We start from the raw sequence: 16,604 nt of genomic DNA on the forward strand, positions 1-16,604 counted from the left end.
ATGAAATGGATTTGAGTTCTAAATTAGACTTTATGTCAAGGTAGAGATTGTTAGAGTTGTGACCTAAATTTTGTTGATCCAACCTAGAAAGTTTTACGGTGCAACCCATGTTGGTGATTTTCAATAGGGTCTGTGGTAGTAGCGTAGGGATTGGGCCGACAGGCCCGATATGGACCTTTATATTTTTGGGCCTAGGACTTATTTGTGTGCATATATTATATAAGTACATTTAGTGGGTTGTTTTGGGTATTAAAAAAATTCAGCCTTCTCTACATTATACTCTCTCTCCATTATAGTGAAACCTCCTTTATCTTTTCCCGTACGGGTTTCTACGTAAATCTGTGTGTTGCTATTATTTTCTTTTACTTTTGGTTTGCTTACTCCGTTCGAATCATAACAAACTGGTATCAGAGCCTGTTTGATCATTTTCTCGGGGATGACAACTATGAAGTATGATATTCCGCTGTTGGATCGCAACACTAGATTTTTGTTATAGCAGGTTAAGATGCGGGTTATGCTTGCGCAGATGGATTTGGATGATGATCTATTAGGGTTTGATAAGATGCCCTTATCGTATACGAATGAGGACAAACGACGTAAGGATCAAAAGGCTCTATCTCAGATCCACCTTCATTTATCCAATCAGATTCTATAGGATGCTTTGGAGGAGACCACTGCCACTGCGTTATGGTTGAAATTTGAATAGCTGTGTATGACGAAAATCCTAACAAGTAAGTTTCATTTCAAACAATGACTTTATTCCCATCGCATGTCTAAGGATGCGTCTTTGGAGGATTTCCTATCTGTATTTAAGGAAATCATTTCAGATTTAGAGACTCTGGAAGTTAAGTACGATGAAGAAGATTTAGGGTTAATTTTGTTGTGTTCACTTCCTGTATCATACACGACCTTTAGATATACGATTTTATATAGTCATGATACCCTGACCATAGATGAAGTCTATGATGCGTTGTTCTCTAAGGAGAAGATGAAGCATCTTATGAATGGGTCAGAGACTTAAGGAGATGGTCTCATTATTCGAGGAAGGAATCGTGAGAGAAACTCTGGGGGTAATGATAGAAACAGATCAAAATCCAGAAACAGAAACAAAACATGTAATTATTGCAAGAAGAAGGGCCACATCAAATCCAAGTGTTGGAAGTTACAAAATAGAGAAAAAATAGAAGCTCCAAAAATGAAGGAAAACCAACCAGAGAAGTTCGATGAAGCTAGTTTTGTTGAAGATGGTGGTAGTAATAGAGAACTCTTGGTTGTTTCTGATGGTAACTCCAAACCCTGTGAGGATTGGATTCTTGATTCAGCCTGCACATTTCATATATGTCACAATCAGGATTGGTTTACAACATATAAAGCAGTCTCTAAAGGTGTTATGTTGATGGGAAATAACACACTTTGCAAGATAGCTGGTATTTGAACAATCAGAATTAAGATATTTGATGGAGTTGTGAGGATACTTGGTGATGTACGGTATGTCCTAGACCTGAACAGAAATCTTATTTCCTTGAGTAATCTTGATTCAAATAATATAGGTACACTGGTAAAGGTGGAGTCCTGAAGGTTACGAAAGACGCGCTTGTTGTAATAAAGGAAACGAAAAATTTTGCAAATTTGTATGTCTTGCAAGGCTCTACGATTACAGGTGATGCAGCTATTTCTACCTCCCCTCTATCAAAAAGTGATGTTGCTAAAATTTAGCATATGCACCCAGGGCATATGAGTGAAAATAGGATGGCTGAACAAAGTAGGAGAGGATTTGTCAATGGGCAGAGTATTACCAAACTAGAGAGGCCTTCTGTGAGCATTGCATTTTTGGGAAGCAGAAGAGATTCAGATTTACTAAAGGCATCCACTCAACTAAAGGCACACTTGATTACATTCATTCTGATCTCTGGGGTCCTTCTAGAGTACCTTTTTGAGGAGGTGCGAATTATTTGTTAACTATTATTGATGACTATTCCATAAAAGTTTGGTTGTTTTTCCTGAAGTAAAAGAATGGTGTATTGCCTACTTTCAAAGAGTGAAAGATTATGATTGAAAAACAAAAAGGAAAGCAGGTAAAACGCCTTCGGATTGATAATGGTTTAGAGTTCTGTTCTAATGAATTTAATGCTCTGTGCAAGTCAGAAGGAATTGTGAAGCACTGACAGTTCATCATACTCCGCAGCAGAATGGTGTGGCTGAACGAATAAATAGGACTATAATAGAGAAGGTGCATTGTATGCTCTCTAATGCTGGTTTACCCAAGTCTTTTTTGGACGAAGCTGCTTTCATAGCTTATCTTCTTATTAACTGCTCTCCCTCCATCGCGATTGATAAAAAGACTTCACAAGAGGTATGTTCTGGTACTCACGCTAGTTATTCTGATTTAAGGATATTTGGATGTCTTGCATATCTTATGTTGATAGTGAAAAGTTGGAGCCTAGATCTGTCAAGTGCTTATTTATGGGTTTTAAGCCTGGTGTTAAAGGTTATAAGCTTTGGTGTCCATAAAGCAGAAAGGTTATAATTAGCAGGGATGTTGTGTTTGATGAAACTACCATGCTTTGGGATCCCTCTGAATCTAGTGTTTCACCTCCAGATGAACTTATTGACATGAATCAGCTAAATTCATTCACCCATGTTGAATTACAAATTAGAGCAGAGTCTACACCAGTGCCTACTTCTCAGTCTAACCCGGAGATCCAAAGTGGTACTATTTATTCTTCATTATCAGTGATGCCACAATATTCTATTGCTAAAGACAGGTCTAGAAGAGATATTAGACCTCCTTAGAAGTATGCTGAAGCTGATTTGGATGCTTAATCATTGAATATAGTAAAAGGTATTAATTCCGTTACAGAGCCTTCTTCTTACTAAAAGGCAGTTAGTTGTGATGATTCCGACCGATAGATGATTGCTATGCAGGAGGAGATGGAATCACTTCATAAGAATGACACATGGGATTTAGTGAGATTTCCTAAAGATAAGAAAGTTGTCCGTTGCAAGTGGGAATTCAAAAATAAAAAAGGAGCATCGAGAGTTGAAGATGCTAGGTACAAAGCAAGACTAGTTGCTAAAAGTTACAATCAGGTTCTAGGTGTTGACTTCACAGATGTGTTTTCTCCAGTTGTAAAGCATAGTTTGATTCGAGCCTTGCTTGGTATTATGGCCATGCATGATTTTGAGCTTGGGCAGTTGGATGTCAAAACTGCATTCTTACATGCAGAACTTGAGGAGGATATCTGTATGCAACAACCAGAGGGTTTTATAGTCTCAGGAATAGAGGAATATGCATGCTTGCTGAAAAAGTCTCTTTATGGATTAAAATGGTCTCCCAAGCAGTGGAATAAGAGGTTTGACTCTTTTATGACCTCTCATATGTTTCGAAGGAGTAGTTATGATAGTTGTATCTACTTTAAGGAGGTAAGTGATGGTTCGTTCATATATATTCTCTTGTATGTTAATGATATGTTGATTGCAGCAAAGAATAAGAGAGAGATAATATAAGTCAAAGCCTAGCTCAACAAGTAGTTTGATATGAAGGATCTAGGAGTAGCAAAGAAGATTCTTGGCATAAAAATTATGAGGGATAGAGAGAAGTATAAGTTATACTTAAGTCAGAAAAGGTATATTGAGAAAGTGATTCACAGGTTCAATATGCAAAATGCCAAACCTGTAAGTACTCCATTGGCAGCTCACTTTAAACTCTCGACCACTTTATCTCCAAAGACAGATGATCAGCGTAACTATATGTCTCGAGTTTCATACTCTAGTGCCGTCGGGTCTCTTATATATGCGATGGTGTGTTCCTGTCAGTGCAGTTAGCAGATACATGGAAAATCTTGGCAAAGAACATTGGAAAGCAGTTCAATGGATTTTCAGATACTTGCATGGATCTGCTAATGTTTGTTTGCAGTTTGGATGAAATAGAGATGGAGTAATTGGATATGTTGATTCTGATTTTGCAGGAGATCATGATAAAAGGAGGTCCCTTACAGGCCATGTTTTCTCCATTGGTGGTTATGCTATTAGTTGAAACCTACTTTACAGACTACAGTTGCTTTGTCAATTACTGAGGCAGAGTATGTGGCTATTACAGAGGCTTTCAAGGAAGCTATTTGGTTAAAGGGTCTGTTCGGTAAACTTAGCAAAGACTTATAGATTACTATGATTTTTTTGCTACAGCCAGAGTGCTATCTTCCTTACGAAAGATCAGATGTTTTACAAGAGAACAAAGCACATCGATATTCCATATCATTTTGTACGTGAAATTATTGCTTGTGGTGATATTGTGGTGAGCAAGATTAGTACTCATGATAATCCTACTGATATGATGACCAAGACACTACCAAGTGCCAAGTTTGAGCATTGCTTGGACTTGGTTAGTGTTAGCTGTTAAAATGTGCCCTTAGGGGCTTTTGTAGAAGAGGTGGAGAGTTTGTCATGAAATGGATTTGAGTTCTGAATTAGAATTCGTGTCAAGGTAGAGATTGTTAGAGTTGTGACTTGAATTTTGTTGATCCAACCTAGAAAGTTTCGCGGTGTAACCCATATTGGTGATTTTCAATGGGGTCTGTGGTAGTAACGTAGGGATTGGGCCGATAGGCCCGATATGGACCTTTATGTTTTTGGGCCTAGGACTTATTTGTTTGCACATATTATATAAGTGCATTAAGTGGGTTGTTTTGGGTATTAAAAAAATTCAGCCTTCTCCACATTGTACTCTTTCTCTATTATAGTGAAACCTCCTTTGCCTCTTCCCGTGGTTTTTTTCCGCAAGGGCTTCTATGTAAATCTGTGTGTTGTTCTTGTTTTATTTTACTTGTGGTTTTCTTACTCTGTCCGAATCATAACAAAGATAAAATAGCTTTACAACCAGAATGTAACGGTACCTCAAATTTTCTGATTTTCTTCAAACTCACTCAATGGGAGATAATCACACAGAATTTTTAAAAACAAGAGAATATTTTTCTTATGCAGAAATTTTTCATACTCATCCTGTGAAAAAAATACAGGTTTATGTAGCCATGAAGTTCCCCTTCGGAAAGGAAGCAATGGTTCATTGAAAAGGTGTATCATTTCGGAATAGTCATGTCTATCCATTCGAAATAGTATGTCTTTTTCGAACAGTCACAACCATCCTAACAATCATCCCTTTTTTTGAAACAGTGTGTGTTTTACTCAAAGAGTTGTGTCTCTTCCGAGCAACCTTTCATTTTCCACTCACACTAATTGAAATTGAACCCAACACTTGTAATGTCTCACTTTGATATCCGTGCCCAATGTGTTTGTCTCAAGTGTATACGTGTAAGGACTTGTTACTAGTCATTCTGCGTGATCCTATTGGTGATATCCCTGTGTTTCATAGACCGCCTAGTGATGCTGAGGTAGCAGATAGGCTACGGAAAGTTTTGTTGCCCAACAGGTATCTCATCCTTGTTGATGACATATGGGAAACTACTGCATGGGATGATTTAAGATCTTGTTTCTATGATGCTAATAATGGCAGTCCAATTATTCTCACAATGCGAGATCATGAAGTTGCCATTTATGCAGAATCTGTGAGTGATGCTCTTAGGCATCGTATGTTTAAGGAAGATGAAAGGTGGAAGTTACTTGAAAAGAAAACTTCTCTCCACACCTCACTGAAGTTGGGGAAGAAATAGCAAAGAAATGTGGAAGGCTGCCTCTTTCAATTGTTCTGGTGGCAGGTATTCTCGCAAAGATGGAGAAGAACGAACAATGTTGGAGACAAGTGGCTGCAGAATTAGGTCCACACATTCACAATGATTCAAAGGACATTATAGAGAAAAGTTATCAACATTTACCTTATCATGTTCGACTTTGCTTTCTATATTTTGGAGCATTCCTAGAGGACGAAGAGATTAAGGTTTCAAAGTTAGCATGGTTATAGATATCAGAAGGATTCATAAAACGTTGCAAAGACGAGAATTCAGAAGATACAACAGAATGTTACTTGGAGATCTAATTGGAAGAAACGCTGTGACGGATGTTAAGAGGTGTTATACTGGTAAGGTCAAAACATGTAGGATCCGTGACCTATTGCTTGATCTATGCAAGGAAAGAGCTAACAAGGAGAATCTTCTACTCTGTATTAGATGGTAATACACCAAGTAATGATACTTCATTTTCAAATCAGTCGAGAATTCAAGTTATTAGATAGGAACATATTTGATAAATACTGATAACTCTCGGAGAGAGTATTAGAACACAAAGAACCATTAGTTAATCAACAATTGGTTCTTATATTATTTGAAATCTTCTAAATCTTACAGTTTATCATTATATCTTTACAGGAACCAAAGCAAATCCTTCTTGTTGTATTTATTCTCTATTGAAGACAAATATCGATGGATAAACTCATTATCACTCCACTCATGAACTCTTTCACTTCACTGTGTAGCTGGTCGGTGACATTGATTAGTATAAATCTAAATATATACTACTTCCGCTAACTTTAATTAGCATAAGCTCTCATATCAATTGTAGGAGGGTGCAGATAATTTGGGTAATATATAGATTTATTGCGGATAACTTGGGTAATATATAAATCTATTATAGTTCTAATGAATCTATCTTTATTTGTACGTGGATATTTCTTAACTTCTCTAAACATTTTTATTTTTAGTGTATTATTTTAATTTTATTAATGTTCATATCTTGGGGGGTGATTAGATGATATTTGATTAAATACTTTAGTGTAATATTCTTTAGTTTTTTCTCTTAGTCTTTGTATTCTTTTATATTATTTTGGAGGTATTCTAAATATTCTATATCTTTTGTTCTAAAATATTCAATTAAATTTTCTTTCAAAAGTATCTCTGTTGCTCTTATTTCTTCCATATCTTGTCTTCAATATTTTAAATACTCATAGTCTATCATTTTATCCTAAAGTAGTTGTGATACTGCAAATTTTGTTGTAATAATTTATTCTAATTGTACTATATCTGATATTAAATTTTAGGTTATTTATTTCGTTAATTATCCTATCTTTTTCGTCTATGAATAATTCTATATCTAAATCATATTCTAATCTGTCTTTTAATTCTAATTGTTTTATGGTTCTATTTATCCAAATTAATCTTTCTTTTAATTGTTTTCTTCCTTTTCTAAGCTGATTTCTATAATTAATTTCTTCGTATAGCCAACTTTGTTTTTCTCTAACTCTTTGAATATATTCTAACATTTCTTAATCTGTATAATATCCATCTAAATAATTATCTAGGTAGTAATAGTGATTGTCATCACTTAAGTATATTTCTCCTAACTCGTCTTCTATCTGATTTATATCTAACTCTTCATCTTCAATGTTAAATATATATTATTTTCTTTACGTCTATAATTTCTATATCTCTAAGTATGTATAAAACTAGTACTTCAAAATTATCTGTCATTTAGGTGGGTTAATTAAATGTTTTTTCATAATTTTCTTTAGTTGTTTGTTTTAATCTTATTAATTCTTCTATATTTTCATGAAGGTATTCTATATATTTTATATCTTTGGTTCTCATATATTATTATAAATTTGTTTTCATTAATTTTTCTATTAATTGTATATTTTTCATATCTATTTTTCAATATTCTAAATATACGTAATTTATCATGATTGATGTGTAGGCTTGGTATGTAAGTATTTATAAGAGTAGTTAGGTAGGTGAGGTATGTAATTTATTCTAATCATAAAATATTTATCAAATATTTTTTCCAATATGATTTTTCTTATATCTACAATTTCTATATCCTTAAGTACATACAAAACAAGTATTTTAAATTTATCTACCATTTCGTTAGATAAATAGGTATTCATTTTTCATATAATGCTTTTCCAAAATATTCCCTTCAATCATACATATAACAAAATATGATCATTTTAGATTACTATATACTAGATTATTCTTAACTAACATGTTTTTCGATCACTATTAGCATGGTAGTCTGGATACTTTTTCCTTAAACAGCGCCTCTACTCTGGCTACTCCCATATCACGGCTTTCTTGTCTCACCGGTTTCACCTTAGGATGACATAGTTCTTAGGGCTTTTTCTCCTTTTCCACTTTGCTAATAAATTTCTTAACATGTTATTTTTCGAATAATTCTACTATAAAACAACTAACATGAACTTATTTTATCATATCATGATTGTTAGGAATTTATGAATTTAGCTATTCATAATCATAAATAAATATACCTGTTCTGGTATGTTTGATAATTCTGGGCTTTGTTCATCCATAACTTTTTCCATTGAAATATACCTGTTTTTAATAAATATTCAAAAGTTTGTTGTGAAAGAAGAGTGTTTGCTTCAACGCATAAAGACTTGCTTTCATTCTGCCTTCGATGTCTTTTATTTATAATGTTCAAAAAAACGCCTAAACTTTTTACATATTTACACCTATAACTTTACACGTAAGCTACCAACTTTAAAAAGTCTTCTAAACAGACAAAAACTAATTAAATCCTATAAATATCTATACAATTTAAGACTAAGCTATGAATAACTTTACAAAAAGTCTTTCTACATGAAGACAAAAACTAAAATATCAAAGACTAATAATGGCACATGTTTACCAAAAGTCTTAAAGTAAATAGTATCTAAATAATTTACGTAAAGTTTTCAAGAAAAAATATCTATTCTTCCATATGTCACTTTCAACTTTAATTAACTTGTCTCTCTATTATTGCTCCGTTGTTATCTTCTTCTTGTCGTATTTGCTGCCTTTCTGTCTTCTTTCCAGCTGACATGCTTATCTTCATTTTAGCTGTACGTCTGGTATAACGTTACAATGATGGATGTAGTGCCTTGAAAAATGGAAAAGAAGAAACTAAAAATAAAATAAAAATTGGCTAAATATAAATCTTTCACAAATTATGAGTAAATAGTGTATCATACTCACTATGTCATGTCAGCTAAGAGTGTCAAAATGATACAATAAAGCCTTTCATGAGGAGTTTAAAATGAACAAGGTCTACTTGAGGTATCTAAGTGAAAGTTGGTGTCAACTTTAGGGGCTGCGGATGTATTCCGCCTATTTCGATTATTATTAGGTATTAAATTTCTTACATTTGCATACACGCAATAACCATAAAAAGAGTTCCCTTTTACAGTTTTCTTACATTTGCATACACGCAATAACCATAAAAGAGTTCCCTTTTACAGTTTTTATCATACATTTAAATCACAATGGATGTACCTTTAAAGGTATGAGTGCAATTAAATATTTTCGACGTAGAGCATAAATTTATGTCTAAAAATGTATAAAAATTGCAATGAATAGTAAATATGAACTTATAACTTAAAATTTATAATGTTTTTAATGTTTAAATTCTCAAAATATTGAACACATAATATTAAAATCATGAATCCACCTCTGATTTGTAGGTAACAAATGGACGCCAACGAAACGTCAATTATACTATATTGCTATGTTATGGAAACGTTGCTATGGAAAGAAAAAGTCTTTTTTTATCATTTTGTTTCTAACCTAAATGCTTTAGTACATTTCTTTCACATTAGTTGGATGTGTGGCAAATTTTAAGAGGAAAGTGTGTGTTGGATGGGTGGCCACTTTTCAAGAGGGAAGCAGTAGGTAAATGACAATAACTTGTCCATACCTCCATCCACTTCGACATAACCACTTGATAGTTACTATATAGAGACAGAAGAGAAGGGAAAACAAAACCAGAAAAAACAAAAAAAAAAACAGAGGAGAAGAAAGAAAAGATCAATAGCGTGAATATGGAACAAGAGAAGAAGGGAAAGGTATGTGTAACAGGAGGAAGTGGTTATCTTGGTTCATGGATGATTATGAAACTCCTCCAACTTGGTTATTCTGTTAACACCACTATTAGGTCACATCCAGGTAATATGTTATTCCGATTTGAAATCTTTCATAAAGATATCTTGTCTATTGATATTTGAATCCTATAATCTGCGTTCAAGTTTGTTATAGGCGCAATTTTTTCTTTAACAAATCGAACAACTTCTAGTCCTTCTGGCTTCCGCCATGTCTAGTTTTTGATGTCATGGTGTGATTTCTTTTTAAATTTAAAATTAATAACAGTGTAGCTAGATATTCCTCAAACTTTAGAATAAAGAGGATCTTAATATTTTTTTGTCTCCATTTATGAAACATTTTTTTATTTTATGTGTTTTAATTTTTTTAAAGAATAAGTAGGATCTTGATATTGTTTTATATGTGATATTTTTTATTTTTTGAGATTTAATTTTGATTGTATATTTAAACATAAAAATATAAACTGTTTGAAAGAAAATTTATATATTTAAAATTACTTAGAAGTCTATAAGTTTCAATAATTAATAATTTAAATATTCAAAAGTCATAGAAAAATTTACGATCAAATAATAAATTCTTGAAATCCAAATACTATCACATAAATTCGGTCGGCTGGAGTATCTTTTCTAGCTTGTTGAAATTGTTCTTTGTGAGGGATTTTTTCTTTTTCCTTTGAGTTAGGGGTGGGGAAAATTGGATTTTCTCATTTGTGTGATTATTCGGTCTCTTTATCTAAATGAAAAAATATTAATGATTGTGATATTGATACTTTATTAGTACTAGTTCCATTCTAATTTATTTAATATTTTCTTATTTTTTTTGAAAATTAAATTATATAAATTTTAATTAATATATATATATTTTTTAATAATTCTATTGATATGAGGATAGTTGCAACTTATCGTCTTTTCTTTTAGTTTTGAATAGTTAATTTTAATTAAATATTGAGCTAATCAAATAAAATTTAACTTTGAAGATTAGTTAAAAAATTTAGATATATCAAAAATGACATATAATTTAAGATAGAGGGAGTATATTTTAGATAGCGTATCATAAAAATACAATTGCCTAAGTTACATAGAAAAATGATAACCCAAAACTACATTGCAAATTTTTAGCATAAGTTCATTTCCGCAGGCTATACCTACTGCAAAGGTTCATTTTTCTCTCCTAAGGACCAACAAAAAAAAAAAAAAAACAAAAAAAAAAATATTTCAAAGTACTTTTACTTTCTCTCTTTTGGCTTTCCCAACCTTACATCTTTTTATTTCAGTTGTTCCCATGAAAAAAAAAAATCGATAATGCAAAGAAAAAGATCGACAGTTTTGAGTTGTTGGGCTAATGAATGAAAAGTAAGTTTTAATTTATATAAAACCTGAGCTAAAGTAGATAACAAGGTAAAACATGAACCAATTTTAATAACATTATTTCCCTAACTGATAAAGAGTGTAATTATCTTTATTTTTAAAGACCAGACCTTTCTCTTTTTGATTGACAAGTGACTTGCGATCGCATCTCGTCATGTGCAAATACACATAGGTCCGCATATGGACCCGTCATTCCATAGCAGTACAACTTTTCATGAACCTTTGCTTTTTTTTTTTTTTTTAAGCAACACCTTTTGGTGATAAATATTTGATTTTTTTTCAGATATTAGAACAAAATTTTGAAGTTAAAATAGTCCTGTTTTTTTACAAAACTCAAGTGTAATTTGCTATTATTGAATGTCTTTGTTGTTCGGTAGAATTATTTGAGATATCACTTTCTATTAAAGTGATTCATATTATTCTGAAAGGATATATTTTATAACCTCGAGTACTTAAGGAAAATAATTTTCTTAACGACATACTGTGAATTCAGTATGTGATTTTTGAAGCTACATCTTTTGGCTATAAATATCTAATTTTTTCTAGATATTAGAACAAAATTTTGAAGTTAGAATAGTCCTCTTTCTTACAAAACTCAAGTATGATTTGCTACGGTGTTTGTTGTTCGATAGAATTTGAGGTATCACTATTCTATTGAAGTGATTCATTTTATTCCGGAAGGATATATTCCATAACCTCGAGTACTTAAGGAGAATAATTTCCTTAAGGACATACTGTGAATTCAGTACGTGATTTTTGAAGCAACACCTTTTGACTATAAATATCTGGTTTTATCTCAGATATTAGAACAAAATTTTGAAGTTAAAATAGTCTTCTTTCTTACAAAACTCGAATGTAATTTGCTACCATTGAGTGTGTTTGTTGTTCAATAGAATTTGAGGTATCTCTATTCCATTGAAGTGATTCATTTTATCCTAGAAGAATATATTTCATGACCTCGAGTACTTAAGGAGAATAATTTTCTTAAGGACATATTGTGAATTCAGTATGTGATTTTTGAAGCAAACACCTTTTGGCTATAAATATCTGATTTTTTTCTCAGAGAACAAAAGTTTGAAGTTAAAAAAGTCCTCTTTCTTATAAAACTCAAGTGTGATTTGCTATCATTGAGTGTGTTTGTTGTTCTGTAGAATTTGAGGTATCACTATTCTATTAAAGTGATTCATTTTATCCCGGAAGGATATGTTCTATAACCTCGGATACTTAAGGAGAATAATTTCCTTATGGACATACTGTGAATTCAGTATGTGCTTTTTGAAGCAGCACCTTTTGATTATAAATATTTGATTTTTTCTAAGATATTAGAACAAACTTTTGAAGTTAAAATAGTTCTCTTTCTTACAAAACTCAAGTGTGATTTGCTACCATTGAGTGAGTTTGTTGTTCGGTAGAGTTTGTGGTATCACTATTTTATTGAAGTGATTCATTTTATCCTAGGAGGATATTTTCTATAACCTCGGGCACTTAAGGAGAATAATTTTCTTAAGGACATACTGTGAATTTAGTATGTGATTTTTGAAGCAACACCTTTTGGCTATAAAATATCTGATTTTTTTCTCAAAGAACAAATTTTGAAGTTAAAATAGTCTTCTTTCTTACAAAATTCAAGTGTGATTTGCTATCATTTAGTGTGTTTGTTGTTCGATAAAATGTGAGGTATCACTATTCTATTGAAGTGATTCATTTTATTCTGGGAGGTTATATTCAATAACCGCGGATACTTAAGGAGAACAATTTCATTTAAGGACATGCTGTGAATTTAGTATGTGATTTTGAAGCAACACCTTTTGGCTATAAATATTTAATTTTTTTCTTAGATATTAGAACAAAATTTTGAAGTTAAAATTGTCCTCTTTCTTACAAAACTCAAGTGTGATTTGCTACCATTGAGTGCGTTTTTTGTTAAGGTAGAATTTGAGATATCACTATTCTACTGAAGTGATTCATTTTATCCTGGGAGGATATATTCCATAATCTCGAATACTTAAAAGAGAATAATTTCTAAGGACATATTGTGAATTCAGTGGACTTGAATTCTCTAATCTTCATCTCTTTCTATAAGTTTGGTTTACTATTTTTCACAAATAGTTTGAACTTCTTTGTTGTTCTAAAGTATGTTTAAATTTATTGTTGAAATTCATGTTGTAAATATAAATTTTATTTAACCCAAAAACTAACATACACACTTTATATCCTAATTATTTTGCTTCATTTTATGGGAAAGTATTATTATTTGGGAGTTTAAAACCTTTATTCTTTAGTATAATTTTTTCAAACGTCTTAATAAGAAGTTGAATCATTAGGTATGTTGACTAGCTTGTAGTATTTTTCATGTATAAAAACTCTTAAAATTTAAAGAACCTGTAACGTAACAAATTGATGGTCAAAATTAATTGTTTTGACCTTAGTATTCCGAACACCTATTGTAAAATTGCTGTAGAATCATAAAAGTAGTAGAAAGCAGAAAGTTTTTAAAGTTTGATGTGTAGGACACTGCAAAAAACAAAAATAACAAAGATTGATAGAAAAGAAAACCAACACAGTAGAATATAGGAGGAAGAACTTAAGTATCTATAGATTACAAAAAACCTTTTTATAGGAATGAAGTTTGGACAATATTTAGTTTTACCGTCACTCCAAACCTCCAATGGGACTATGTGTAGATAGATGAAGAGTAATAAAAAGTTGAAATGTCTGTTACTGATTCGAAAAAGTTATGTTAAGAATTGTAATGGGCGATCAAGGCTATTATTTAATTGTTTATCATCACATAGCGCACCAAATTAAAGTCTCATTAAAATAGAATTAAAATAATAAATCTAAAAATAAGATACCAAAATTGTTTTTTCCAACAATACCTTCACATTATTTGGGATGAAGAGTATGATAAAATTCGGCAAGTCTTTAACTACAAAAAAAAAAAAAAAAAAGATCTCTTGATTAAAGCCTTTTTTTCAATTTTACTCAACAGTATCCCTTAGAAAGTTCCTCCAATTCCCTGTTAATTTTTTTCTCCCACAATTGATTGACGTATTGTAAAGTTAATATTATATTCTTTTATCCTAACTTTCATTGATTATAGACCTTAAAAGGGATGTGAGCTACCTCACAAATCTCCCTAATGCTCCAGAAAGGTTGCATATCTTTAATGCGGATCTACACAAACCAGAGAGTTTCAATATAGCGATTGAAGGCTGTATTGGGGTATTTCATGTTGCACATCCAATTGATTTTGAGGACAAGGAAACTGAAGAAACGATAACGCAAAGATCAATTGATGGGATTATAGGTATTTTACAGGCATGTCTCGAGTCACAGACAGTTAAACGTGTTGTGTACACTTCTAGTGCAGCTACGGTTTTGGGTGACAGTTCAAACATAGTTGATGAAAGCTCGTGGACAGATGTAGATCTTATAAGAACCTTAAAGCCTTTTGCAAGTTCTTACACTATCAGCAAGACATTAACAGAGAAGGCAGCTCTAAAATTTGCAGAAAAAAATGGAATTGATCTTGTGACTGTAATCCCAACTTGGATAAATGGTCCCTTTATTACTCCTCAAATTCCTGGCTCTGTTCGTTCATCATTGGAAATGATTCTTGGTATGTCTTAAAATGTAATCAAGTATATATCATTGAATCTCAGTTTTTCAATGTATGTTTTGCTGAATAGTAGTTGAAAATATGTGCAGGCCATCAAAGTAATATCATAAAATATCCTCCAATTGTGCCTTTTGTACATGTAGATGATGTGACAAATGCCCACATCTTCCTTCTTGAAAATCCTAATGCAAAAGGAAGGTATATTTGCTCAGCTGTTGAAATAACACGGGAAAAGCTAGCTCAGTTTCTTTTAACTAGATATCCGGAATTTCAAAAACAAATTACTGAGTAAGTATAGACTCTCGCCTTAACTTTAATTGGTTGATGTTTTTTCTTTGTCTTTCCTTTTCGATAAGGAGATGAAAGAAGAAAAGTGACATATTAAGCAATTACTTTTCTTGTTTCAAAGTTGAGTGTCTTACTTTCCTCTTTTATTTGTGCTCGTATTGTTGAGATTATTAGATGATTAGCTGCTAAGATATTTATGTGCCATGTCAGCAGTTAGTTAGTTAGTTAGTTGGATGGTTTAGGATGCTTAGTGGTAGACTAGCTAGTTAGTAAGTTAGTTGCATGGTTTAGGATGCTTAGTGGTAGATTAGCTGGTGACAGCTGTTCAGCTATGCACCTTATTTCCATTTCTATATAACTGATAGGCTAGAGATATTTTCATATTCATTCAGTTTAATATTCATTCAGTTCAATGAAAAATCCCCATATGGGTTTTCAATTGTCTCTCCCCTTTCTCTCTGTTTCAGCTATTTTGCTCCCTTTAGGTTAAGATTTCGTCACGTATAATAAAGTAAGCATCAAAATATTATGTATTCACAAAAACTTAACGTATGACCTATGCTAGCTATCTAAAATACAATTTTCTTAATTTGAGTAGCCAAAAGAACATGAGATATTGCTCTTATAATCCAGGCAATGCATTTTTCATCAGTACCATATATTAATATCTGAAACCAGTTAAATTAAAACATTTAATTCGAAACAAAAGAATGAAATAATTGATGTGTTGTTGCTTTTTGCAGGTACACATGGACGAGTAGAGAACTTAAACGGTCTAGCCTTTCATCAAAAAAACTTTTGGAGACTGGATTCAAGTACAAATATGGCCTTGAGGAAATGTTCGATGGAGCAATTGATTGTTGCAAACAAAGAGACATGCTCTAATCCATTTATAGCATACACAACTTAGAAACTTCATTACCTGTGAAGCTCTTCCCTTTTTATCTTCATCTCTTGTTTCATTTCCATATACTCATAAACCTGAATAGCTGTAAATGTACATTTTAGTGGACATTCATTTATCATAGTTCAAATGAATAGTGAGATAAGTCTTGCAAATGCACTTGTGACTCCTCCAAAACTTGTACCATGTTCTAAGGGTCTTTCATGCGCTCTTAAGAATCGAAATGAAGTTGGTTAACCTTTTAAGTGGTTGAGAATCATTTGGAATGTGTCTCGGTACTTAGATGAGAGTATTTGTAAGGATTGGATTTTTGTCAATTATTCATTTTATGTGATTTGACCATTTTAATTACCCTCCCCGTGGTTGCTATGTGTTGTTTCTGGAGTATGGGGATGATTGACACATTTTTCAATGCATTTTGGTGCAATTTGTGCGAGTTTGTGGTTTTTAAAAGTTAAAAGGACTTATAGTTGATCCGATCAATATTTGTTGTTCTGTGTGTCAGATGGCAAAACAGACTGCGTCATCAAATCTAGAATGTCGATTTTGGATTAGTAGCGTGCGTTAGAACAATAATGATAATTGTACAAGAAATTCAAAGTAAAATT

At 32.2% G+C, this 16,604-nt stretch overlaps 1 protein-coding gene across 2 annotated transcripts; it reads left to right on the top strand.

Annotated features, from left to right (window-relative positions):
• The first annotated feature begins 9,441 nt into the window (after positions 1-9,441).
• Positions 9,442-16,347, top strand: LOC107850710 (vestitone reductase). 2 transcript variants are annotated; one of them, XM_016695425.2, is made up of 4 exons: positions 9,442-9,881; positions 14,286-14,804; positions 14,894-15,092; positions 15,836-16,347. In XM_016695425.2, exons 1-4 carry the CDS (start codon positions 9,758-9,760, stop codon positions 15,975-15,977), a joined length of 984 nt encoding a protein of 327 aa, XP_016550911.1. In that variant the 5' UTR covers positions 9,442-9,757; the 3' UTR covers positions 15,978-16,347. The 2 variants fall into 2 exon arrangements, with proteins under 2 accessions (XP_016550911.1, XP_016550912.1); XM_016695426.2 differs by having other exon boundaries at positions 9,471-9,881; positions 14,334-14,804.
• The last annotated feature ends 257 nt before the right edge of the window (positions 16,348-16,604 follow it).

Source organism: Capsicum annuum, chromosome 12 (assembly GCF_002878395.1).
Source record: "Capsicum annuum cultivar UCD-10X-F1 chromosome 12, UCD10Xv1.1, whole genome shotgun sequence".
Taxonomy (NCBI): Eukaryota; Viridiplantae; Streptophyta; class Magnoliopsida; order Solanales; family Solanaceae; genus Capsicum; species Capsicum annuum.

Bases quoted from the DNA above. Each gene is read 5' to 3' on its own strand.
- LOC107850710 (XM_016695425.2), top strand. From the start codon at position 9,758: ATGGAACAAGAGAAGAAGGGAAAGGTATGTGTAACAGGAGGAAGTGGT. The intron at 14,805-14,893 runs GTATGTCTTAAA...AAATATGTGCAG, and splicing joins ATCATTGGAAATGATTCTTG to GCCATCAAAGTAATATCATA. The intron at 15,093-15,835 runs GTAAGTATAGAC...TGCTTTTTGCAG, and splicing joins TTTCAAAAACAAATTACTGA to GTACACATGGACGAGTAGAG.